General features: G+C 36.4%; 2 protein-coding genes across 6 annotated transcripts in view; one reads left to right on the top strand and one right to left on the bottom strand.

Annotated features, from left to right (window-relative positions):
• The window catches only part of doc2a (double C2-like domains, alpha), a 206,381-nt gene that overhangs the window by 75,760 nt on the left and 102,835 nt on the right, over nucleotides 1–27,786 (bottom strand). For 3 of the 5 annotated variants that reach the window (XR_015480529.1, XR_015480530.1, XR_015480528.1), the window contains exons 8-11: nucleotides 25,889–26,073; nucleotides 24,665–24,746; nucleotides 17,346–17,442; nucleotides 8,792–8,964 (exon numbers count right to left, since the gene is read on the bottom strand). Coding sequence is in view for 2 of the 5 variants with exons in the window: in XM_087244103.1 (XP_087100229.1) it covers nucleotides 8,828–8,964; nucleotides 17,346–17,442; nucleotides 24,665–24,746; nucleotides 25,889–26,073 (501 nt within the window). In the remaining 3 variants the exon portion in view is untranslated. Of the gene's footprint in view, nucleotides 1–5,288; nucleotides 8,965–17,345; nucleotides 17,443–24,664; nucleotides 24,747–25,888; nucleotides 26,074–27,786 lie in introns of those variants that run through there. The other 2 variants (XM_087244103.1, XM_087244102.1) reach the window with 1 other exon arrangement.
• mvp (major vault protein) overlaps nucleotides 1–27,786 on the top strand; it is a 238,613-nt gene that overhangs the window by 120,431 nt on the left and 90,396 nt on the right. The gene's annotated exons all lie outside the window — the stretch shown is intronic.

Below are 27,786 nucleotides of genomic sequence, written 5' to 3'. Positions count from 1 at the left end.
ACAGCCGACTAGCTAACAGCTAATGAACAGAGTGACGCTGATGAGAAAGTAATGTTCATTGAGCACTTCATTTTTTCTTAATATTTAGATTTTTTGAAATCAGATTGAGGTTCTCAAACAGTTACATCTTGATTTAATCGACAAACATTGCACTTAATTATCTTTATTAACCACCCGAGCTTTGTTAAATATCAATTTGAACTGTTTTGACTTTTTTTTGGCTCAAGGTCACATTTTCTCACCCTTGTGTTCCTCCAAATCTGCATGCCATTTCTTCTTTTGTTGTTGTTGAACGCTTTATATTTTGAAGAATTTCAGTAGTCAAAGAGTTTTAGATCAACATTTTTTGTCCATACTGAAATTGGCTGCTAATGGAAACTTGCATTCTTAAAAGCATTTTCATTAATATTTCCACAGAAGAAAGGCACTCAGTTATGGAACCAAACAAGGTTGAGTAAATAATTTTGTGTAAATAATTTTGTTTTTATATATGCTTAAACATTTCAGGTGGGTTTTGACACTGTGGTAAAGTCACAGTCTATACTGACATTTTTATCACAAGTGCTGTTTAACAGAGAGAAGATTTTTCAGCATAATTATTTTAATAACTAATTCCTAATGACTAATTTCTTTTGTATTTGTCATGATGACAGTATTTATATAATTTTGCTAGTTATTTTGAAAGTTAATAATAACTTAAATTGCTATTTAAAGTCGAAGTTTACTAGGCAAGTCTGGTTAATTAGAAAAGTGAATGGGCAACTGTGGTTTGTTCTTTAGGCAAAGAAAGAAAAACCATTTCTAAAGGGGGCTAAAAACATTGGCAAAACCTATTTATTTATTCCATCCAAACTAAAAGGAAGAATATTATAGGAAATACTGTGAAAAACGTCCTTGCTTTGTTTAACTTGGGATATATTTGAAAAATAAATACATTTTCAAAGGAGGGCTAATTTAAACTGTTTAAAAAGAGTTCCAAATAGTTTAGGAAAATGAGTGATGTTTCCGCTTGATGGCGCTGTTGAGAATGTTTAAGAACAGGACACAAAGTGTAACAGCCTTTTACTTCATATTCCTCACTAGATTTATGAACTGATTGCCTGCAATGAACAGAGAATTCTTATTTAAATCCTAAAATTTAACTAAAGCTCACTCAGGACACGATAAACTCATCACCCTTCTGAAAATATGAAAGTATTTTTTGTTTAAAGATTTCTTCTACTACAATGACTATGACTCCAGGCCACCCAAAATAGTTAACATAACTTTTCCAGTTGTTCTTGATTTACTGCATAAGAATATTGCACTTTAAAATATTATGCTCACAATAATCTAAACTCTTGGCATATCTAGAAAGATAACCATGCCTATGGTGTTCATCCAGGTCTATAAATCATTTTCACAATTAAAGTATACCTTTAGGTTTTCTAAGACTGTGAGAATCCTGTATCTTAGCTGTTTTTGGTTTAATTTAACTAACAATGAGCAATTTAGTAAAGTATTTATAAGTCTCTCTGTATGTTTGTTAATAAACACAGTTGTCCATTATTATTTTAAATTAGCCATGTTTCATTAAAAATTATTTGAAGAGTTCAGTTGCAAAAACCTCTGCATTATTCTAAGCATTTTTTCAGGCTACTGTCTATTGGTTCTGTTTATTTTTATTTAAAGTGAACTAACTGAACGTAAACATTGGAGGAAAACATGCTAATTTTAGACAAAAATTTCAGATGGCACTTCAGAACCCTTCATTTGTTAATTATACAAATTAAAGTTTACACATATTTTTCACATTAAAATGTACTAATAAACAAATGTATTTTGAAGCATGATCCTAATTTGAAAGAATTAAAGGGCCAAGAGTCAGCCGTCAATATTTTAAGACGGAGTTTTGCTGATTAAGAAATGAAAGGAGTAGTTAACATTGAAACTGAAATTTTGCCATCATTTACTCATCTTAAAGTTTTTCCAAACTCGTATGACTGACTTCGGTTCAGCACAAAATTAATTCATAAACTGAACATCAACCAAGCAATTAATTACTTCATAAAAACTTAATTTATTATTTATTAAAAGCAATTCTATGTCATCTGATGACACAAGGATGAGTAAATGAGTATGTGCAATGCAAATTTTCAGGGGAATTCACTTTTTACATGTAAAACATTGTATCATGTTAAAATCAATATGAATTCTTTCATTAAATAAAGTATGCATGATAATAGTTTTAGAGTTAAATCGAAATTCCACTAGAGGGGCTCAAAAAATTCAACATGACTAGTTTTGGTTTTCAAATACAGTCCAAAACAAACATTAAACAAACAAAACTATCATTTTAATGTACCTCAACACCCCTGTCTATTTAATGCCTTTCCTCCAGTTTCAGAGACAATGCTTAAGTCTATTCCTAGACTAAATTGCATGTTTGAGCTGTCTTAACTAAAAATATCCTGCAGTGACAAACTAAAAATACATCAGCGCCACAGAATAGTTTCAAGATACACACCAGTAATGTGTTCTTCCAAGTCAATTTATTATAAAATCTACTTAGTTATTTAATTTAATAAAAGCTTAGTCCTGGCTTAAGCTAACCCTGATTGTGAGAAAAGAGATTAAAGTTCCTGTGCTTTTGAAAAATCTCTATAAATGAGAAAAGATCATTTTAAAATGTGACTTAAGGCATAGTTATAATGAATATGGGGTTTCAAGCATCAATAAATTAGGGTGAATTATAACTTTTCTTCGTTGCATTGTAAAGTATCTTCTTTAAATCATGTTTTTAGATCAAGAAATGACTATATAATATATTCTTATGATTTATAGAAGACCATTAACATGTCATTTAGCGTAACAATAGTTTATATACTGGACTAGAAGGCTTGTCAAGCATATTTATAACAAAATTCATCTGAAGACATATTAAAAGATTCTATTTACGGATTGCAAATATATTTATATGATCATTTTACTTACTTTGTCACTATTCTTGAAACTACTAGTATTACCAATGTGTCAATAAGAGGTTTTTAATCATTTTAAATATATATTCTAAATATTAAAATGATCACTTAATTTAGATCAACATAACTATATTGTTACATTTTTACATGAATACATCTGTTACACAGTGAAAAAATAAATCTGTAATGTTTACAGTAAAAATCCTGCAGGTGTGATTGCCAGAATTTACAAATGAAAAATTTTGGAAATACATCCAAAACATTTACGGTAAAATCGTAAACCACGAAATTTGGGGATTTCTTTTATTTAACAGTAAAACTCTAGCAACCAGGTGCCATTGTCAGAATTTTACTGTTAAAATGAATTAGCTATTTTAACAGTGAACTACAATGTTTAATTTATCTGTTAATACATCAAGGTTATAAAGTACTAACATTGACACAATGTAGCTTTCTTACAAAATACAAAAACCCAATCAAAAGACAAAAACACAAACCAGACCAAAAGACAACCGAATGCAGGGGGTGACGAGAAAGTCCTATGAAGAACCAATGCTCATTTTCCCACAAGGAGAGAAACGCACAAATATTTAGAAGGCACTCGGGTGTCATTTACACAAATAGCTTCATAGTAACACACACGAAACTGAAGTAATGCAACAACTAAAAGAACCACAGCAAGGTCAACAGAGAAGCATAAAATATATACATACATTACCTGACAAAAGTGTTGTCGCCTATCCAAGTTTTAGTAACAACAAATAATAACTTGACTTCTAGTTGATCGTTTGGCATCAGAAGCGGCTTATATGAAAGGCAAAGGCCTCTAGTTAAGACAGTAAGGTCTGACTTTGCTTACACAAAAGTCTTGTCACTTAACAGCAATAATGTACAGTATAGAATATAAAGCCATGCTGCAGTGGTAGAAGAATGAATATTGTGTATGACTCACATGAGCTTGGACGACTGCTCATAAAGTCATCTGGAATGGCAAAGAAAGCGTTCTTGCAGGACTCCCAGAGTTCATCAAGATTCTTTGGATTCATCTTCAATGCCTCCTACATCTTACCCCAGACATACTCAATAATGTTCATGTCTGGTGACTGGGCTGGCCAATCCTGGAGCACCTTGACCTTCTTTGATGTGGAGGCTGAAGTATGAGGAGGAGCGCTATCATGCTGAAGAATTTGCCCTCTGCTGTGGTTTGTAATGTAATGGGCAGCACAAATGTCTTGATACCTCAGGCTGTTGATGTTGCCATCTACTCTGCAGATCTCTCACACGCCCCCATACTGAATGTAACCCCAAACCATGATTTTTCCTTCACCAAACTTGACTGATTTCTGTGAGAATCTTGGGTCCATGCGGGTTCCAGTAGGTCTTCTGCAGTATTTGTGATGATTGATATGCAGCTCAACAGATGATTCATCTGAAAAATCTACCTTCTGCCACTTTGCACTTACAACTGGGATCGACGACAGGACTTTTATCAGGTAGTGTATATATATATATATATATATATATATATATATTAGAGAATAACTGAATAATAAATATAATAAATAGTTTGATTTTCTTTAAGGAAGCTTACTGTTTACCAGGTTATATTTTTACTGAAGCATTTTTAACAGTTAAAATGACGGACATTTTTTTTTTTACAGAGCACTGAATGACGATGGAACCTTATTTCAACATATTTTGACATTTTATTTTCAGAAGGTTAATTTGAAACATTAAAGTAGACAGTATAAGTGCATTTAAAATGCTTTTGTATGTCTGTACATTCATCTTTTAAATATAAATGCAGAAAGCAAAGTTTAAAATGATGGTAAATGTATTTAAAAAGCAATCCCTAATGGAATACACCAGACTGACGCCTCAACTAATCAGCTCCAAGACCCGAAATGGGTACATGGGATAAGGAAGACATACAAAATATGTACTGTTGGTGTCCTGAGCGAGGCACAGAGACACTGACACATTCACCTCAGTGCAGTGTTCTGTTAAGGGGTCATCTAATTGCCATTTACTCATCGAACACATAATCATCCAGATGCACCCTGAAGAAGCACAGAATCAGTGCAATGGTTTTTCATGAGGAAAGGGTGATATTAGCTGAGCCTGGAGTCCCTTAAAGAGAGTTTCTTATTGGTTACTGGCCCAAAAAAAAAAGGACTAATCCATAATTGCTAAAATAACAGTGTAATCACTCCCACAATGCAGCCTTTGTGAATGAGATCATGCTTATTTGTTCGTGGAGTGATTACGAATTGTACGATTTTCTGTGCTCGTTGGAAGAAGATACAGGAAAACGACACACATCTTAAATAGCAATGCATTTCAAATGTATTTTCAATTTGTACATAAGCACTTCATATAAATGTAAACCACAAACCCTCAAGAGTATACAGCACTTTTTTTTTGGTACAAAACAACCAGACGACACACACGCGAACGCATGCAGACGCACTCCGGATAGTCCTAGTATATGGCACATACAAACAATTGATTCCAAAAATATATATCGAGTAATTAACGTATGCAATATCAAATCGTAGCATGTCCATAAAACCCTGTGTTAAAGAATAGGAACAACTGGAAATCGAATAAACCGCCATATCTCAGACCTTGGAAAACACAGTTGGTGCAAAGTAAAAAAAAAAATGTAAACATTGCATCATGCTACAAAATGGAGAGGCTATTTGTTAGTAGTACACACAAACCTGCTCCTGACTGACAATGCTGACAGGACCAGGCCTTAAAGAGATAGTTCACCCAAAAATTACTCGCCCTCGTTTGGTTTTAAGCCTCTATGGGCTGTATTTTAACAATCTAAATGCGTAACGCACAAATAAAGTGCACTTAGGGCATGTCTGAATCTACTTTTGCAAATTTAAGGAAGGAAAAAATGGTGGAGGTAGCTTCTTTTATATTTATTATATACTGTAGACAATGATAATCTTTTACATTTTAATCCTTTCATTTTTACATATTTAAAGATATTTCTGTTATTCGGTTCATACTTGTGTGTAGAATGTGCCTATCTTTAAAGCCCTCTTTAAATAATAATAATAATAATAATAATAATAATAATAATAATAATAATAAAATAATAGTAAAAAAAAAAAACACCATTGACCATAGACCAGCTTTGAGTTGGTCAATGGTGTGGTCTATTTCTGTTGCCTCAAACAGGGGCGGACTGGCCATAGGACATTTCCCATTGGCCTGATGGCCAATCTGGCCTGTCACTGTGAATCTGGCTTGACCCTATTCTCACCCAACCACCTTCCCCCACCTTCACTTACCAATCCTGGGCAAATATACTTTTCCAGTCCATGCCTGGCCTTAAAAGAGCAAAGAACCAAACAATGCGCCTTAACACACCTCCTTTTCAGACAAGCATGCTCATGGTTGCACATATTAGTGCACATGTATTTACTTTTTAAAACACGGCGCAGGTCATGAAAATAATGGACCCTTTCACATTTTTGTTGGAAGTTGTCATAATTGGGAAAACTTAGAGCACAGTGAATGGGAGAGTATAGCAAATTGTTTATTTACATTCCTATTTGCTGAAAAAATAAAAGAAAAACTCAAAGATAGTGCTATCAAAACTTTCAAAACAAGGAAAAAAAAATTGTGAGTGATGATGAGAGCCAGCGTCAAATTCACTGTCCTGTCCATAGACACCTCGCGTTTTGGACACAAAAGAAGATTTTTTTTGAAGAATGCTAGTTGATGCTCTCCATTGACTTCCATACAACACAAGCTCATTGTGGATACATACCCCCACATTTCTGGAGCACGAATCATGTAGCCAGAGGTATGTATGGCTGCATTTCGTCTTTAAAATGAACGCTACGGGGTGATATGACATTGCTAATGACTTCTGTTTCTTTTAGTGGTACCAGGTGACCACTTACCTCTATATGGACGGCTTTTCTGGTGTTACCAGTGTACTCAGAAGCTCGCCGCATACGCTGATGAACTTGGGATAGGAGGCTTAGTTGACTGCAACGACGGGGTTCGAGTTCGACGAAGAACGGTTCCATAAACCAGGTATGACAAAAGCTAAATAATAAATAAAGAAACAACAGGCTGAAAATGTGGTGAAATCATGTGGCCGTGACTGCTTTTCTTTGACTAGATTGCTTTTGAAAACACTATCGGTTGGGTTTAGGGACAGGGATGGATGGGCCAATCAGTCAGTCATTAGATCACTCAAGTTAGTTGTAAGCAGGCTGGCCTGGTCTACTGATGTGTATAATGTGCCCTCTAGTGGATTTATTCGAAAAAAGGATGCGTGAGAGAAATTTGAGATCATCAAAAAGCCCACACAGTGCTATCTGGTAGATTTGCAAAAATAAATGCAAGCAGACGTACCTGCAGTTACGTATTTCGCTGACCCCAAAAATGTAGACCTGGGTATGTATCCACAATGAGCCTTGGTTGTGCTGATGACTGTTAATTGTGTCAATACAGTTTTGTGTAAAAGGTCAATACCTGTGCCAGGCTGAAAATAGCCAAAAACACATATTGCAGCAGGTGTCTGATAAGGCCCTTTAAGTTTTTTCTTCTGTTGGACACAAAAAGTATTTTGGAGAATGCTGATTGATGGTACCCATTGATTTCCATACAACACAGGCTCATTGTCGATATGTACCTATCTCTATATTTCTGGAGAGCGTGAATTAGCCAGAGGTACGTTTGGCAGCAATTCGTCTTCAAGATGAATGCTATGGGATGGTATGGTGCTGTCAACAGCTTCTGTTTATTTTAGCACTAGCAGCTGACCTCTGTATGGACGGCTTTTCTAGTGCTACCCCATACGCCCAGTATATGCTGATGGACTTGGGATGCGAGGCTTAGTTGACTGCGATGACAGGGTTCGAGTTCAGTGAAGATTAGTTTCATAAACCAGATAAGACAAAATCTAAATAATGAATAAAGAAACAACAGGCTGAAATGTGATTAAGTCACGTGGCTGCGACTGCTTTTCTTTCTCTAGATTGCTTTTGAAAACAATCGGTTGGGTTTAGGGACGGGGGTGGTTGGGTCAGTCGGTCAGTCAATCGATAAGTCAGTCAAAAGAAAGCTGACCTGGTTGGCTGAAGTGTATATTGCGCCCTCTAGTAGATTCATGCGAGAAGAGGATGCGTGAGAGAAATTTGAGACTATCAAAAAGCATACACAGTGCCATCTGGTGGATTTGCAAAAGCAAAAAATGCAAGCAGATCTACCTTCAGTGACGTATTTTGCTGTCCCCAGAAATGTAGACCTGGATACATATTCATAATGAGCCTGGGTTGCTTCATAGTATGAAAAAAAATGGCCATTGATGTATCATCAACCAACATTCGTCCAAATAACTTCCTTTAGTAAATGTTAGCGATTTCATTTTTGCGTGAACTATCCATTTAAGTACCCTCCCATGTTGTCATGACAATACCATACATGTATATCGTTTCGATGCGTTTATGGCAGGCAGTTGACATGCACCCCCATGTTTCATTAAGACGCGTCTTAGTCTGTAAGCATTACGAAAGCACTGAACATTGAAATACATTGGGAATCAGTTATTCCAAAAAGAGAATTGTGCTACACCAGAGTAAAATTCACTTCAACGTTACAAAATGTGTAGAAAACGTGCAGCGCGCAAGAAAGAGAGAGAAAGAGAGAGAGAGTGGGTGAAAAACACACTTTGACTGACACCGAGTCTCTTCCTCCACCCTCCTTTAAACAGCGCAAAGTGTGTAATTTACTCCCAACTACTTGGCCCCTAGTTAGCTCATATAATTATCCACCTCATACCAATCAAATCCATTAACCTATCATGACTGATTTCCTGGCGGGATTCTTCCTCCTCAGTCGTGGCAGGTGGTCTGAGGCAGCTCATTGGCCAGAATGTGCCAGCGCTCCACCCTTTGCCCCTTGTTCCTCAGGCAGTCCATCCAGTGGCGAAGGGCATCTCCCTGGACGTGACAGCTCAGGCACACGCCACCTGCCAATCAACAGGGGGATTTTGTGTTAATCGTGGCTGTGTTTGTCATGGCAAATTATCTCCTCAGTTATCAATAAATGAGTCGAGTCAAGGAGCTGCCAGATACTTTATTGCTGGAGCAGTAAAGAGACATCAACTCCAGTCTTTCTGAGTCTGCCTTCTGCTCTCAAACTACATGTCTTATACCATTTTCAATTCTCTACTGATTCTCTAGCATTATTTCCTAAGTTGTTTGTGTGTGTGCATGTGTGGAAAATCTCACCCTTCAGCTTGTTTAACAATCTTATGCATATAATTTCATATACAGTCATTAAACAATTCATATACAATAAAGTCAAAATTATTGGGCCTCCTGTAAAATTTGATATATTTATTTATTTCCCTAGTAAGGATTAACACATTAGACAATAGTTTGTAATGACTAATTCTTTTGTTTTTGCCATGCTGACAATATATACTCTTTAACTAGTTACTTTACAAGATACTAGTCTTCAGCTTGAAGTCATTGAACAGCAGTGGTTTATTCTGTAGCCAATTGAATAAAAGGATTGAATAATAAAAATAATATTGGCTATTAGTTACATTTTTTAACTGCTTTTATTCTAGACAAACAAGCAGGAAAAAAAGTTTTTCTTTAGAAGAAAAATAAACATTGGAAATTGTTATAAATTTCAAAAATTTATACATATACACTCACCGGCCACTTTATTAGGTACACCTGTCCAACTGCATGTTAACGCACATTTCTAATCAGCCAATCACATGGCAGCAACTCAATGCATTTAGGCATGTAGACAAGGTCAAGGTGATCTTCTGCAGTTAAAACCGAGCATCAGAATAAAGAAGAAAGGTTATTTAAGTGACTTTGATGGTTGTTGGTGCCAGATGGGCTGGTCTGAGAATTTCAGAAACTGCTATTCCACTGGAATTTTCATGCACAACCATCTCTAGGGTTTAGAGAGAATGGTCCAGAAGAGAAAATATCCATTGAGAGGCAGTTCTGTGGAAGCAGAGGCCTTGTCGATGTCAGAGGTCAGATGAGAATAGCCAGACTTGTTTCAGCTGATAGAAAGGCAACAGTTACACAAATAACCACTCGTTACAACGGAGGTATGCAGAAGAGCATCTCTGAACACACAACACGTCCAACCTTGAGGCGGATGGGCTACAGCAGCAGAAGACCACACCGGGTGAATAGGAAACTAAGGCTAAAATTCACACAGGCTCACCAAAATTAAACAATAGAAGATTGGAAATACATTGCCTGGTCTGATGAGTCTCGATTTCTGCTGCAACATTCAGATGGTAGGGTCAGAATTTGGCGTCAACAACATCAAAGCATGGATCCATCCTGCCTTGTATCAACGAATCAGACTGGTGGTGGTGGTGTAATGGTGTGGGGGATATTTTCCTGGCACAATTTGAACCCATTAGTACCAATTGAGCATTGTGTCAACGCAACAGCCTACCTGAGTATTGTTGCTGACCATGTCCATCCCTTTATGACCATAATGTACCCATCTTCTGATGGCTACTTCCAGCAGGTGAGCAGGTTATGTCAAAGCGTGAATCATCTCAGACTGGTTTCTTGAACATGACAATGAGTTTACTTTACTCAAATGGCCTCCACAGTCACCAGAACTCAATCCAATAGAGCACCTTTGGGATGTGGTGGAACGGGAGATTTACATCACGGATGTGCAGCCGACACATCTGCAGCAACTGTGTGATGCTATTATAGACCAAAACCTCTGAGGAATATTTCCAGTATCTTGTTGAATCTATGACAGGAAAGATTAAGGCAGTTTTGAAGGCAAAAGTGGGTCTAACCCGGTACTAGTAAGGTGTACCTAATAAAGTGGCCGGTGAGTGTATATGTTTTAAATTGTTTAAATTGTCCCCCCCCCCCCCCCCCACACTTTTCAGCAACATAAATAACATTACTTGATTCACAATGCATGCATGTGACCTAGATATGACTGTCCAAATGTGCATGACAGAAGGCATCTTAGATCAGGCTTAAAGGGACAGTTTACCCAAAAATGGAAATTGTCATAATTTACTCATCCTCCACTTGTTTTAAAACCCCAAGAAAAAAAACACATCACTGAATTCCATAATATTTTCCTTTGTTCCTACTATGGAAGTCAATGGCTGCTTTCCGTAACATTCTTCAGAATATCTTGTTTTGTAATCACGAAGGAAGAAATTCATAATTGTGTGAGTAAAAAGTGAGATAATTTTCATTTTTTGGCCGAACTGAATCTCTTTAACCAAAGAAATCCATACAATTTACAATTTTAACTGATCCAGGTTTAATTATTAATGTTATATAGTATAAAATCAAAATAATAGTGTTTTGATTACCATGTAGTGTACTGAATACTGCATACTGCAGCTAAAAATAGTTTTATAACACAACATTATGCAGCCATTACCACTTCAGCTGTGCATTTAGGTCTGCAAGTATAACCAGTGATTATTTGCATTATCATTTCTTTTGTGCAGTGCACCACATGAGTAATCAAATGGTTTTAGTATATGCATAAGAGTTGCCACTATTATGCAACAGTTCATAATTTATTTTTGGAGGTCTCCTATAAAAATTTACATCCATGACAGGTCAAATGAACTCTACAAATTCTATGTGAGACTTTTTTTTTCTCTCTCTGATGATAGTTTAAGTAAGGCTTTCATTTAAATGTGACTTATGATCACCAGCAGTGTTGCTCTTACAGGTTGCTGGAGAACACTTTCTGTCATTCTACCGAACTACAAATCCCATAATGCCCTTCAGTCACACACCTGTTTCAGGTAACATCTTGATTTCACACACACAGCTGAAGCTGATCAGGACTGATTACTTGGACTATATACACACACCTCTCGCATACTTTAATTATTAACAAAATGTATTATTTTGCAGTGGATTTTGATACAGATGAGGACAATTTGGTTTTGGTTTAGTAACATAAGTAAAGACGTACTGATGGTTTCCTGACTTAATTTTTCCCGGTAGTACACTCTGGCAAAGAAGATGATACGTATATAATTAAAAATGCTCCAACTATTTTAAAAGCCCACATCTGAGCACATTTCTTTCTGCTTCTGAGTTGTCTTTCAGTGACAATGAAGGTCCAGTAGAACTCTACTGAACCACTGCTGTATGTCACCGCTGAGGGCAGTGTAAAAATCTCAATCTCTCCCTCTTTTTGAGCAGCAAAAGCACAATACCAAACATCTTGTTTTACTCCTTGATGTCCGATACATTTAAGAAGTGTGTTTTCTTTGAGCCGGCAAAACTAAATGTTCAGATTAAATATTGTATGTAACTGCTTGTATTTAATGGACAAATTGTATACAAAGTAATATTAATAATTGAGGATGTTGTGAATAGTCAACGCACTGTGATTTATTATTGTAGTATTTAACAATCGATGACATCATAATCATAATCAAATTGAATCACGAGACCTGTGTGTGTTCACACCAATATGTGGTGGGAAGGCAGCTAAATATGAACTCGCACACACCCTTTTTACTAGTTACCAGGGGTCTGATTTATAAAATTTGCATTAAAAACCTTCCTAAAAGTAAATGTACTAGAATAAAGTTTAATGTATGCTCTCATATAATGACTTAAAGTAGTTCAAGTCAATATGTCAGTTAAATATGTTTCAAGTTTACTTACAGTTGTGCACATTCTCCCATTAAATTTCAAGAGTTTACACTTAGCTGATGATTGATTATTAAGCTTGTTAGGCATGAGCTCATAAGATCCTCGAGCCCAGGGCTGCCTCCCATTTGCAAGATGAGAGGGGAGTTTGAGCTCAGGTAGATCTCGAGAACTCCCCTGCTGTAATAGCTAATGATCAGATAGTGATTGCTCTTTAGAGATAACTTACTAGGAGCATGTCTATGGTGCCAATTTGGATTAGTCAATTAACTTAAGTTTCATGTTTTTGGACGGTGAGAAGAAACCATGGAACCTGGGGGAAACCCACGTGAGCATGGGGAGAATGCTTAAACTTTGCGCAGAAATGTTGACTGGCTTGGTAAGGACTTGAACCAGTGACGTTCTTACTGTGAGGCAACAGTGATAACCACTGTGCCACCATGCCACCCATACAGGAAAGGAGGAGGATTAGGGGTGCAAGGGGGATTCTACAAAACGGAGATGGCTGTCATATGGAACTTAGGGTATTTATAGTGGCTTATAGGAATTGTCTGATTGGTGAATTATAAATTGAATAATGCAGGGCCGGCTGCAAGCAATCATAAGCATGTGATTCTCTCCAAATTAGTTTAGAAATAAACTTCACATATTTATTGTAGATCACCTTTTTTACTTTTTATTTTTTAGAGTTTTGCGTGATAAGTGGAGTACGCACATTTCTGCCCATGTTTTGAGTACTCCACGTTTATAAACACTTTTGAGACAGTTTTGCAGTTACTTTAAAAAGTAGTGCATTACAATATCGAGTTACTCCCCAAAAAAGTAACTAGTTGAGTTACTTAGTTACTTTTTATGGAAAGCAATGCGTTAAGTTACTTTTGAGTTACTTTTCTAACTAGCTGAGGCTACTTTTAAAAAGTAACAAATATTATCACTTAATTATTTTAAGTAATGCATTACTTTACTCGTTACTTAAAAAGAAATATTATTACATAATATTATTTCCCCCAACACTGTTAATAAATGAGACCCCAGTTCAATTGAGGAAAAAAAAAATCCACTATAGACATTTCCCTTGAGTGTGCCTAATTGGTCTAAAAGGTATGTTGTGACAGCCACTTATAAAGTGTGAGACAGAAACAAAATGTCCATTTCCATATCTGATTTTCTGCTCCAAAGACTTCCTCAGCACTTGAACATGTCATAATTGAAACGGTAATGATCTGTTTTACCATATCAATTAGGCATGAATCCTAATCCTTTAGAAGTGCATGCTAAGTAGATTTGCGATTGCAGCAACATCTGTTGAAAAACACAAATCAAACTCTTACAGGCTTCAGCTACAACTATAGTGTTTGAGGGTCGAAGTAGACATTTTTTTCACAAGCAGCCAGTGAAGACCATAGGGATTTTATGCTGATTTGTAACCAACGTAGGTTTGTGCTGGAGGTAAGACTGAAATTACAGACAACAGTCGGGCAGTTAAGAAAATGTCAATTCTTTGGAAAGACAATAACTAATACTTTATAAATAAATCAATCTAAAGTTGGATATTTACAGTGCTCAGCATAACTACAAACAAATATTTTTATCCATTTAGTCAGTGACTATAGATAATATATACAGTTGAATTCAGAATTATTAGCCCCCCCCCCCCCCCTGAATTATTAGCCCCTCTGTTAATTTTTTTCTTCCCAATTTCTCTTTAATGAAGACATTTTTTCAACACATTTCTAAATATAGTAGTTTTAATAACTCATTTCTAATAACTGTTTTCTTTTATCTTTGCCATGATGACAGTAAATAATATTTTAGTAGATATTTTTGGCAGGTTAGGGTAATTAGGTAAGTTACTGTATGATAATGGTTTGTTCTGTAGACTATGGGGAAATAGAGCTTAAAGGGGCTAATAATTTTGACCTTATAATGGATCATAAACAATTAAAAACTGCTTTTATTATAGCCAAAATAAAATAAATAAGACTTTCTTTAGAAGAAAAAATATTATCAGACATACTGTGAAAATGTCCTTGCTGTGTTAAACATCATTTGGGAAATATTTAAAAAAGGGAAAAAAAATTAAACTGGGGCTAATCATTTTGACTTCAAGTGTATGATGCTTTTAAAACAAAACAGATTTATGAAACAAATATATTTATTAAAACAACATTTTAGGCACTGAACATATTTAGAAATAGAATACATTTAAAGTAATAAAAAAAAACTAATTACAAACAGCAACATTTAAACAAAATTTAATACATTTTTGCTTCTCTTTAATTTTTCACTTTAAATTCTTCACTTTCACCAATTGGTGAAGTTTTTTCCTCGCTGCTGTTGCCACTGGCTTGCATGGTTTGGGATCTGTAGAGCTGTGCATCGATGGATTTGCTCTTCAGTGTTTGAACTCTCAATAGTGATTATTAACCACACTGAACTGAGCTAAACTGAACTGAACTAAAACACTGAAAACTGAACTACACTATTTCAATTTACTATGATCTTCTATGTGAAGCTGCTCTGACACAATTTACTTTGTAAAAGCGCTAAACAAATAAAGGGGAATTTAATTGAATTGTTTTGATTTTTATTTTATTTTAAAAATTTGTATTTAATATATATTTTCAAAAGATTATAAACTTGGGTGTACTAGTTTTTGGACCGTTATTGTAAGTTATTTTGTTAGATTAGTTCCAGATTTGAATTCAGTACTGACTAAACTAATCTATATGCACAATTAAAATATTGTATAGCATCCAATAGAAAATATTAATTTAAAAAATAGATTTTTGAGGGGTGTACTCATATGGTGAGTACTGTTTATTTATACAATTTATTACTAATAGTATACAATTAATAATACATTTAATTGCAATTCAGTAGTTTGCAATTTAATAGTACAATATGTGACTCTGGAGCTTATGTTGCATGGGCATATTTTTGGCAATGGTCAAAAATACATTGTATGGGTCAGAATTATATATAATATTATTATATAATATTATATAGAGTACACCCCTCACAAATCTATCTTTTAAATTCATATAAAATAAAAAAAACAAATTAAATAAAATCAAGAGAAGCAAAAAAAATAAAATATTTAGATTAAATTTTGAAGGTTGTAATTACTTTTTTCAATATTTTGCTTGAATTTAATTGTATTATCTTTATGTTCTAAATATGTTTAAATACACCTATATTCACTAAGAAATGGATAAAATGTTCATTTTCAAAATGGGGTGTCCTTAATTATGCTGAGCTCTGTATATATTATTATAATTATTATTATTACTAGTAAATTTTCTACTGTAAATGTATCGAAACTTAATTTTTGGATTAGCAATGTGCATTGTTAAGCTCTACATTTCAATAACTGAATTAAAAGTAATTAAATCAATAATTATTTCTGAGATTTCAACATCAGTTCTTTCAAGATTGTTTTTGCATAAAAAACATTTTGAAACAACAAAGTTCTTAGGGTTTATTGGCGACAACCTAATTGTTTTATATTCAACCCCCTTAAATTTGTAAAAACAATTGTGTTTTGTGACAACATAGGCCTTGTTCATATGTGGAAATTTATCCGATATGAATCTAATCCGTGCCCTCATGTCTGCAGCGCAAGCAGGTAGATCGGATGTTCACCTGTCAATGTGAGTCGCGCATGATTAAAAACTATAACGAATGACGTCAACTCTGACGCTTTCATTTCAGAACAGACTTCAGCAGAGTCCCAAAGCTTAAATCTCATACACAAGGATTAAAAAAAGTGTTTATATTGTCAAAGAGCACAAGTATTTAAGCATGATAACGAGAGAGAGAGAGAGAGAGAGAGAGAGAGAGAGAGAGAGAGCACAGTATACCAATATAGATCAATATATAACCAATGTAAACAAAACTATTGCATACACCACATGCATAAATCACACCATGGACATTACATTAAGATGCCTACTGGTTTAAAAAGGTCTAGATTAAAAGAAGACGGCCAAATGAGAGCGTTTCTGTCATAAACTACAGGAAAACATCTTGTCAAAAACTTTTAAAAAATGAGACCCTGCAAACAGATTAAATACAGGAATGGAGAAAAGAGCGGTCTTTTATTATCAGCTGTCAGTCAGCACTTGCTATTTTTTCTTTGTCATTGCACCTTTGCTGTGTACTGTGTAAGTGCAGACAATCAGATACGAGTAACTTTTAAAAGATGATGTTAGCCGGTCATCAGAAAAAAAACGGGAACAGTCACAAAATCGGAATCAACCATCAAGATCTGCAGTGTAAATGCAGTAAATAAAGGACTTGTGTGAAACCCAGCATTTTTACAGTGTAATTTTGTGGTCCAGGGTCCCAAATGTTTTGTTTTACATTACAATAAATTGTCCTTGAGGTTAAAACTATTGGAGTTGTTTTAATGTTGTTTTAATGTACCCCACAGTCCGAAAACATGCGGTACAGGTGAATTGGGTGGGCTAAATTGTCCGTAGTGTATGAGTTTGTGTGTGAATGTTTCCCAGGCGGTTCATTCCGCTGTGGCGACTCTGGATTAATAAAGGGACTAAGCCGACAAGAAAATGAATGAATGAATGAATGAATTAAAATAATTGTTCATTGCATTAAAAAAATAAATGTCAGCCTATCAGTATTGGCCCAAATTTTCACATTGTTGCATCAGTCTCCTCATCAGACGATAATTGCGTGCACTCACCTATGAAATCGTTAGATCTTCCCAGATCATAGTCCCATACCGTGACCTCCAGCGTCTTATGAACCAGCTCAGATAGAGAGATCTCATAGAAAAACTCCTGTTGGTGGTAAAATACAACATGGATTATCTCAGCAGTTCAACAGATTCATTATAGCATCAGGTAGATTGAAAGGCGACGCCTTCAGTTCTCAGTTTATCAAGCAAAATGTTATGAAATGCCACTTTTGATCTCCCCCTAATTCATTTCAAAGACATTTTTAAACAGAGAAGGATTTCATAAGCATCGTTTTGACAGCTCAGAAGCCACCTGGGGAATGATCAAAATACTGAACCCCATGAAAACTGTGGAGAAACAAATGGGATTTTATAACTCTGCCAAACAGATGTTCCCATCTGGGGTCTCACACCCACTGCCTGAAGCCTGCCATGTGCCTGAATTTAACAAAAATAAACATTTAGGCAATAGAAAGTAGCTGTGTTTCCATCTAAAACTGGAATACCACATAAAACATTTGGGAATAAAGCACTGTTTTGTCCAATGAGTCAGAGAGAACAAAATAGTCACTTCCTGATAAATTGGCACCAAATATCTGAGGTAAATGTAATTTCCTGCAGTAGGAGAAGACACTGTGGGCTTTTTTCTTATATAATAAATTACTTGTGCCTCAAAAGGTGAAATGCAATGAACACACAGTGAATATGGGAGGTGAAAGACACTCTTCAGAAGCAAAGATGCTCAACACAATTCTGGAGGACTGAACCACTGTGATGACAGACTTTGGCTGAGGGGTTTTAGAATGACCAAACAGCATCATTCATTCATTTTCCTTCAGCTTAGTTCTTTATTTATCAGGGGTCGCCACAGCGGAATGAACCGCCAATTATTACAGCTTATGTTTGCCCTTCCAGCCGCAAATCAGTACTGGGAAACACCCATACACTCTCGCATTCATGCACACATTAAATAGGCCTATTCGTATATTACTACTAGTAAGCTCAGAAGGCTGTTATGATCCGCCCACATGGTTAATCAGCTATAGATCACATACGGCTGGGGCCTGAAGTTAACGAGAATTATTTTTATTGCTTATTAAATCTCCCATTAACTGTGTTTTATTAAGGTCCACCCCAACCGTAAACTCAACCGTCACACTATTGTAAAAACAAATCTGCATCTGGAGTCTTCTCGATTAGTATGGCTGATTAACCATGTGGATATATGATAACAGCCTTCTGAGCCTACTAGTAGGCGCAGAAGGCCCTTACTGACCCAAATATCAGCTGATAACCACTAATAACGCTCCATATCGAGTGATAACATTCAAAGCGGGTGCACTCACACACTATGGCCCATTTTAGTTTATTCAATCCCCCTATAGCGTATGTCTTTGGACTGTGGGGGAAACCGGAGCACCAGGAGGAAACAGACAGTGCTAACCACTAAGCCACCATGCCGCCAACCAAAACAACATTTCAGATGTTTTAAATTGTAATCTGTCAACTGGTTTGTCTATTAATTACACTTTTTTAGCTGTGCATGCTACAATTAATTCAATAAATATGTTTCCATTGTATGGCGTCACGGGGGCTCAGTGGGTAGTATGTTAGCCTCACAGCAAGAAGATTGCTGGTTTGAGCCCCAGTTGGGTCAGTTGGCAATGCTGTGTGGCGTTTGCATGTTCTCCCTGTGTCCGCACAGGTTTCCTTGGGGTGCTCTGGTTTCCTCCACAGTTCAAAGACATTTGCTATAGGGGAATTAAATAAGCTAAATTGGCCGTAGTGTATGTGTGAATGTATGGGTGTTTCCCAGTTTTGTGTTGTGGCTCAAAGGGCATCCACTGTTTAAAACCTATGCTCGCTAAGTTGGCGGTTCGTTCGTGTAGCGGAATTGTATAAAATACACATAATGGGAAATGTATTAAATAGTATAAATAATTCTCGTTAACTTCCAGCTGCAGCCATATGCGATCTATAGCTGATTAACCATGTAAATGGATAACAACCTTCTGAGCCTACTAGTAGTAACATTTGGCTGGTGAGTGTGTGTGTATGAATGCGAGAGTGTATGTGTGTTTCCCAGTACTGGGTTGCAGCTGGATAGGCATTCGCTGTGTGAAACATATGCTGGAATAGTTGGCAGTTCATTCCGCTGTGGGGACCCCTGATTAATAAAGGGACTAAGCCGAAAATATAATGAATGAAGGAATGTTGTCATTGTAGTTTATGCACATTTTTTCTTATCACATAAGAAGATTATCCTACTCAGTTGTGCACATATGTGATTTGTACGTACAATTTCAAGATGTAAGCACATCTTGTCATTTCCGTCAAGCATTTTCTTTATCTTACATTCCAAATGTGCATAAAAATAGATGGATAGCTAGTGATGCATTCTAAATAGAGGCTGCCAGGTTAAATCATGCCGGGATCAAACCACCTGGACCTCCCCCTTCTGACCTCCCTTCTCTCCCCGGAGCTGAAAACAGCCACACATGTTCATACCAGTTCATAAAACAGAAACTGGAGCAATTTCTAAATATAATACACAGAGGAGCGCTGCAGCTTCTGCCTCTTGTTCCTTCCAGGAATTTCCAGCACCCTCACGAACAGCTTTGATATGATGTGATATCACGGTTTCGCTGAGAGGGCTCCCGTGGAGCAGGGGGCAAACCTGCTTTTAAGCAGATAGCGGTGTGTGAGATTGGAACGAGCAGACTTCAATCTGAGCCAAGCAGTAATTATACCACCAGTCTGGGTGTGTATTACTTCTGAGTGAATGGAAACAAAACACTTAGCCTTTCTGGTGATCGCCTGCCGCCCACATGACAGAGCAAGCGTGAGACAGACGGGAAGGAGGAGAGAGAGAGAGAAAAAAGCAACAGAGTGTCCAAATAAAACAGGGATGTGATGCTAATGAAACATGGTGATGAAAGATACAAGAGAGTTTGGGAAGTTGACAAATAGGCAATAAAGATGTTTTTGTTTTGAAATCTGATGTTTGAGGAAATATAAGTGGTCACTGATTTGATCAATTCTTCACTGTTTTTTTGTAAAACAGTAAAGTAAATGTAAAAATGTAAAAATGTCCTATGGTGTGACATAGCAAACACTAAGAAAAACAACTCTTAAAGGAGACCTATTATGCACAAATCACTTTTATATGCGGTTTAAACACAGTTGTGTGGCAACAGTCTGTGAATATAAGCAGCTTCTAATAGTAAAAATGTATTCATTTTTTTTTAATAGCACTTGATAAAAACAGTCTGTGTAAACACTTTGATTGACATTCTCACTTTGTACGTGTCATCAGACGAGGAAAGCCCTGCACATTAGTGGTGATTCTTCCTTCATTAGTAGGATGTTAGTCTTGTTTTTGAATCTGCCACTATGCTGACACACAGGTATTTATAGCTCTGCCCTATTTTAAAAAGAGCCCAATCTCATTTGAATTCAACAGGAGTTACTAAAATGGCACAATTTGGATCAAAGCCTAAAATAGGCAGCTTCAAAGAGTTTAAAACATTAATTGTGGCGTATTTTGATCTGAAAATTCACATGCACACTCTAGGAACAGAGACTTGTTTTACATCTCATAAAAAGGTGCATAATAGGTCCCCTTTAATAATAAACAAATAGCATTAGAGCAATTTATCCCATCTTCATGTAACCCAGGTAAAATAAACATTACTGTGACTAAATGCTAATTGAATTGAATAAATGTCAAACATTGGATCTGATTCATTTTATTTGTTTTTTTATTGTTTGTTTTTTTAATGAAGTTGCATAAATTTTGCAATGTTTAGGTAAAATGAAAAACAAAAATGTGATTTTCTTATGTCTATCTAACTTGATGTTTTAACCTGAGACCCGCTCAGAATCTGATTGGCTAAGGCAGCGCAATCTCACGAAAATTCGTAACTTTTTGATTTAGTGGCTAATTCGTATGAATTCGAACGATCTTATTCGTACAATTTAGTACGATTTGCTCATCAAGGACGGTTGGGGTTAGGGGTCGGGTTGGATGCCACGCCTCCTTTTTAAAATCGTAAATGTTTGTATGACTGAACTCGTACAAATTTGTACGAATTAGCCACTACACTGACAAAACGTAAAATACTTACATTTCCTCATGAGATCAAGCTGGCTCAGGGAACAGAATTACCTTTGAACGAACACTGTGATACTGAAAATAGGAAACATACTGAAAAGAGGAAACTATTTGTCTGTGACTGTTCAATATTAGGGGAAGGTTGGTGAACATTTTGCCCTTTATAAGCGTAATTGAGTGGTTCTCATTTTGTTTCGGGTGTAAAATTATAGATATTCTGTTTCATTAATTTTTGATATTTCAGAGACTAATTGTATCACTATAAAGTGAGCTTTGTATGTTGAAATAAAATTAAGACACAGTCATATGTTTTGAAGAAATGTACTTTTTATTTTTATTGTTTTTTGTATTGTTAGAACTGGTGGGTTTGATTTATTATTTATTTATTTTTATCCCATTTTATTTGTTTATTTTATATTTAGTTAAACAATATGTAACAATTGGCTTAAAGGTGAATTAAAGGATCTGTTAATTAACTTTCAATCTTGTCATTTGTCTAATTGTCATTTCAGAGAGTTATTCTAGAAGCCCAGAGCCCTCTTCCTTTGGCAAGTTAAGAGTGTGCTACAATCATATAGTGCTGTTTATATTATATGAAATTATGAATTGTATTTTTTTTGTTTAAAAAGTTTCATAAATAGGGGTGTTATACTAAAGGACAACAAAACTTATTTTATAGTGGTTCCAAAAAAGTTAAAAAATGCTTGGTAACACTTTATTTTGATGGTCCATTTGAGTATTAGTAGACTGTCTGCTTAATATCTGTTGATACTGCTCCTTCAACAGACATTTAACTGACTATAAAAAACTTTGCAAGTACATGTCAACTTACACTAACCCCAACCTAACAGTCTACTTATAATCTAATGAGAATTAGTTGGCATGTAGATGTAATGTAACTTAAATTCAACAAACAGACCATCAAAATAAAGTGTGACCAACAATTCTGAGAGAAAAGCTTCAATCAAACGATCATGAGTGGGGTCCTTCAACTAAGTAAATATTTCTGTAGAATTGCCTGAATTAAAATGGGCATGTATATATATATATATATATATATATATATATATATATATATATATATATATATATATATATATATATATATATATATATATATATATATATATAATGTCACACTAGAGGACACTAGACATGGTTTACACTGACACAGTGTAACAAGCTTGTATGTTTTTAGAAATATATGGATGGAAAAACATTGCTATTTACTAAAATAGCCACTTGTAAAATTAGACATCAGCAGTGGTGGAGTATGTCTGAAAATCATACTCGAATAAAAGTACCATTGCTTGCCCAAAAAATGTAGCGCAAGTAGAGTAAAAGTATTTGTTGTAAATGTTAATCAAGGTATTACACTGTGAAAGGTTGAAGCATGCAATTTGTGCAGGGATGTGTAAACGTAACATTCTGTAGTGCATCTGTAGTAATTGTTTAGGCCTTTTGGCAATTTAAGACATTATACAGTCGACATCCTTCATTTTTTCATCAGTGACATGCAGTCTTTAAACAGTCTCTCGATCAGTGCATGTAAATATTTTAGATAATCTTGGACACTTAATGTTTTCAAACAATTTGTTGCATTGATAAAGCGCCCATGTCATGACATAGTTCAGTATGATGCGATTTGTTTTCTATGTGTGATTTGATTAGACAAGAATCACAGGACTGATTTTTTACTCAGCCAATCCCTGTAGACAAGAAAAAAGGTAAATAGGGACTGCATGGAAAAGGAAAATAGTGAAGTAAAAGAACTGATACTACACTAAAAATGCATTCAAGGGAAAGTAAAAGTTCACATTATTAAAATTAATTAGTAAATTACAAATTCTGAGGAAAACTACTCAATTACAGTAATTTGAGTGTTTGTAATTTATTAAAAGATGTCTAATTGACGTCTAAACATAGTCGTCTTTGCTAAAACAAGGCTAAATGTGGGCTGCCAGTGAAAATCTAACTATGAATCAGCCAAAGCTAGACTAGTCATCAAATAAACCGAAATGATTGACTACACATATGAAGTCCGTCTAATCGACGACTAGTCTAGTTCTGGGCTATTCTCAGATGTCAACTATATTTTCACTTTTTAGCCCAAGTTTAGCCTTGTTTTAGCCAAGCTGTCTACATTAAGATGTCTATTAGACGTCTATTAAGTGAATTTTATTCATAAACCAGTTTGGAGAGGATCACGTGCTTATGATTGCTTGCAGCCGGCCCTGCATTATTCAATCCATGATTCACCAATCAGACGATTCCTAAGCCACTATAAATAGCCTAAGTTCCATATAACAGCCATCTTCATTTTGAAAAATCTCCCCTTCCACCCCTATTTCCCCTCCTTTCCTAGATGGGTGGCACCGTGGCCCAGTGGTTAGCACTGTTGCCTTAGAGCAAGAGCTCACTGGTTCTAGTCCTTACCAAGCTAGCCGACATTTCTGTGCGAAGTTTACATGTTCTCCCCGTGCTCATGGTGGTTTTCACCCGGTTCTCCGGTTTTCTTCCACCGTCCAAAAACATGCAACTTAAGTTAATTGACTAATCCAAATCGGCACCATAGACATGCTCCTGGTAGTTATCTCTTAAGAGCAATCACTATCTGTTCATTAGCTGTTCAACAGCAAGGGAGTTTTCGAGGTCTACCTGAGCTCAAACTCCCCTCTCGCTTGCAAACAGGAGGGAGCCCCAGACTCAAGGATTTTATGAGCTCAGGGCTCTCTCCTGGGACAGCATGCCAAACAATCTTTATAATCAATTTTAACAGCTAAGTGTGAACTCTTGAAACAAAATTGGTTGCTGGGGAGATATTAATTAATGATTTTCTTTTTAATTTATTAGAGCTGTAATTTATTGACTATAGGACCGTTTTGAGGTATGGCTCAAAGATTTACAGTAGTATTTATAACAAGAGCTCCACTGAAGACAAAGAAAAAAGTTAAACCAATTACTGCATTTTAAATGACAATGCTAATTCTATTCATTTTCATCATGTGCCACTGTTGAAAATCCAACGTCACCTCAACAACCCATACGTCTTTTGGGAATGTGAATAATGTGAAGTGTGCGCAGATGTAGCGCAAAGAAATATTGGAGCAGACATCTCATTAACACTCAAAGCGCCTGACACACACATGCGCAGGAGCACTGAAACGAGCGTGCCAAAACTCCCTGCCAGCTTCTTCAAACACATCCATACCTCGTTGAATTCTGGGTTGAGGGTCTTTTTAATCACTGACGTTTTGTGTTTGGATTTCTTCTTCACATCTGGCTTCAGGTATCTGGAAAGAGAACGGCAGATAGCAGAACAAAGTGAGAAGGGCAGGAGATTCAAACAAGCACACGCATACGAAACCGACTCCGGACACGTTTGCGCGGAGCTGTTTGCGTTTCGGCTTTTCTCCTGGTGACGTCCCACTGGCCTCCATAAAAATTTGATTTGCTTTATGTACTGCTGTTAACTCTCAGCCACCCTCCCCCCAAGACACACAGTTCGAATATGGCTTTGATCCTGAGGAAAAGAGAGAATGTGTATGTGTGTGTTTGCGAAAGAGAGTGAGAGAGAGATACTGGAAGGGATGAGAGCGTGGGTGGGGGTCCTGTCTGTTCTTATGCCATTTTGCCTGGGGAGGAAAAACTGTTTGGGAGCGTTTATTTTAATACATGATGTGAGAAATAATGAGAGATTAAAGGGGGGGCACAAATGAGAGAGTGAGATGCAGAGACACATCAGAGGAAAGACGTAGGACGTAGAGTGTTTTTTTTCTAGCCTTATTATACTATCTCTCTCTCTCTCTCTGTCTCTCTCGCTCTCGTTTTACAGTTTCTCCTACTCGCTGTCCACCTCTGAGATTTGTTAAAGGCATCTTTCTTCCAAACTGTGTGTTCTTTTTTTTATCTTTGGCCTTTTTAGTTTGTCTCTTTTTTGTTCTGGCGTCTGTTGCCTCTCTGTATAATGCACCTTACTGTATATTCCACTTTTATGCTTCATTTGCTTGAATGGTGTCTTGCCTTTTTACCTTATAACTCATTGGTTTATTCATGTTCTTTTAAGCTTAGTCTCTTTATTAATCTGGGGTCGCCACAGCAGAATGAACCGCCAACTATTGTTGTTTATGTTGCATGGGTATATTTTTGGCGTATGGGTGAAATTAATTGATTCTTCTTTGATGAAAATTATTATAATATTAAGTAAAGATTGTGTTTTGTAATGCTAACCATGGTGGCTCAGTAGTCAACACTGTCGCCCTAGAGCAAAAAGGTCTCTAGTTTGAGTCTCGGCTGGCCCAGGTGGCATTTTAATGTGGAGTTTGCATATTCTCCCCGTGTTTCGTCGGGTGCTCTGGTTTCCCCCACAGACATGGTATAAGCGAATTGGATGTTTTTTTCGCTAGGTTTACAGGGTTGTTTGGCGAAATCTTACATTTTCACATAGGGATCTGAGAAACCATTTACATCCATGGCAGCCAGATGAGCGCAGCGCAGCACTCCGACACATAATCCCCCTCGCCGGGACTCTCCTTCACCCTCTGCAGGTGGGGGAAGGAACTGCAGCGAAAGCAGCAAACGACCCCTCTCTTCCAAACTCGTCATTTGTTCATTCTCCCACTGTAGGAAAGAAGAAATGAAGGTTAGGTTAGATGTCTGTCTAATTAGCTAAAATGTTCCACTATCTGAAATGTTGTAGTGCTTTTTTATTCTCTGTTCTCCATCTATGTCAATTAACACAATCTACATTGTAAAAGCGCTATAGAAATAAAGATTAATGAAATTTAATTGAATGGGTTAGGTCTAAAAATGTGACACATTTTACTGATGGAAACACCAGCAGTTCCACCAAGGCAGCAAAAGAATAATGTTGAGGTTTTATGTGGGTGTAGTTTTAGGGCTAAAATTATGTGCATGAAAAATGAGGCATTGTTTGGATATGGTTACTTGAGAATCAACACAGTCACTATGGGGTGGAAAGGCAGCTATACATGAATGAATGCATAAGGGGATTTTGCTCCAGGTAGTTAGGAATTCAGTTATAGGAACTATCAGGGCGGTCCCTGGAGAACTGCGGTTTTCCCTCAGGCCATTTTTCTAGTTGCATTTGCAGTCTCCAGGAACTTTGAAGTGACGTAAGCCAGCAGCAATGACATCAAGCTGGGGATTCAGTTAAATCAACAACTGGAGAAAGGAAAATAGCATGACTGAAGCTGTGTTTTTGTTGTCTGAAATTTGTGTTTACATTTTGCAACCGACAGATCAAAAAGGCGGGATAGGGGACAACATCTCCTTGACTATAATACTACACATCATCAAGGCGGAGAAAAAAAACAATGCAGCAGACAAAGGTAAAGAATATCCATAAATTAGCAGCTTTTCATATTTTATTTTTTTTTCCAAATTTATTTATGCCTTTGAATTGTATTAAAAGTTTGAAAAAGTGACTTTTATTAACATTTTTTAAGGTTTAAAGTGATTTATCGTCTGGGTTGGTGTTGTAAAATGTTAGAAAAACCTAATAATAGAAAGCCAGCACGTTTTCTGTCTTCCACTGAATGGAACGGAACAGTTTGGTATGCTTGGTACCAAAAAGCAAACCAAACCCTTATCACTTTTTTAGCACAAGAAAAAGGTACCAAAAGGCAGAGCCAGGTACACAGCTGAACACTATTGGTTTAAAGAGAAACGTCACTAGGGCGTGCACAAGCCAGGAGAATGAAAACAAAGGAAGCGCCATTTTTAAATACACAGCCGAAACATTACACCATAATAATATATAGGGGGCTTAACATTAACACCCGCCAACTCGCCAATCGTGGGTAGATCTTAGATGACAGACACACCAACTAGCCACTTTGGCTGGTTGAAAATCATTTTTAAATTGCCAGTGCACTAAAGATTAAAATTATAGTTTATGAACGTGTCAATATGCGAGCAAATGTGACATTAGAATTGAGAGGCAGCACAAATAACTGTTAAAATAACCGCTCGCATGAGCAAAAGAAAGCAGGCGAATACTGAATGAAAGTATGATCATACATATGGAGAGACACAGGTGCGCTCCCCTTACCTTGCGCGAAGCGACCGTGCCTGGAAACGCAACCGGTACGACCGGTTCTCTTTGAAACACAGAAAAAAAAGCAATGCTCGCACATCCACTGTCCTGCTGCTTTCAAGAGCTCAAGAATTTTTGTAAGCAGCAGCAGTTGCCACTTTCACTTTAATCATTCTTTGAACAGATTATTAATGGACCTAATGTTAACTGTGATCATGCACGTGATCATCCATCATCGCACACAGTATGTTTTTCACCTGCTTTCTTGCTTACAG

This window comes from Danio rerio, chromosome 3 (genome assembly GCF_052040795.2).
Source record: "Danio rerio strain M-AB ecotype USA chromosome 3, GRCz13ab, whole genome shotgun sequence".
In the NCBI taxonomy this organism is placed as follows: domain Eukaryota; kingdom Metazoa; phylum Chordata; class Actinopteri; order Cypriniformes; family Danionidae; genus Danio; species Danio rerio.
This window is presented reverse-complemented; position numbering and strand designations above follow the sequence as displayed.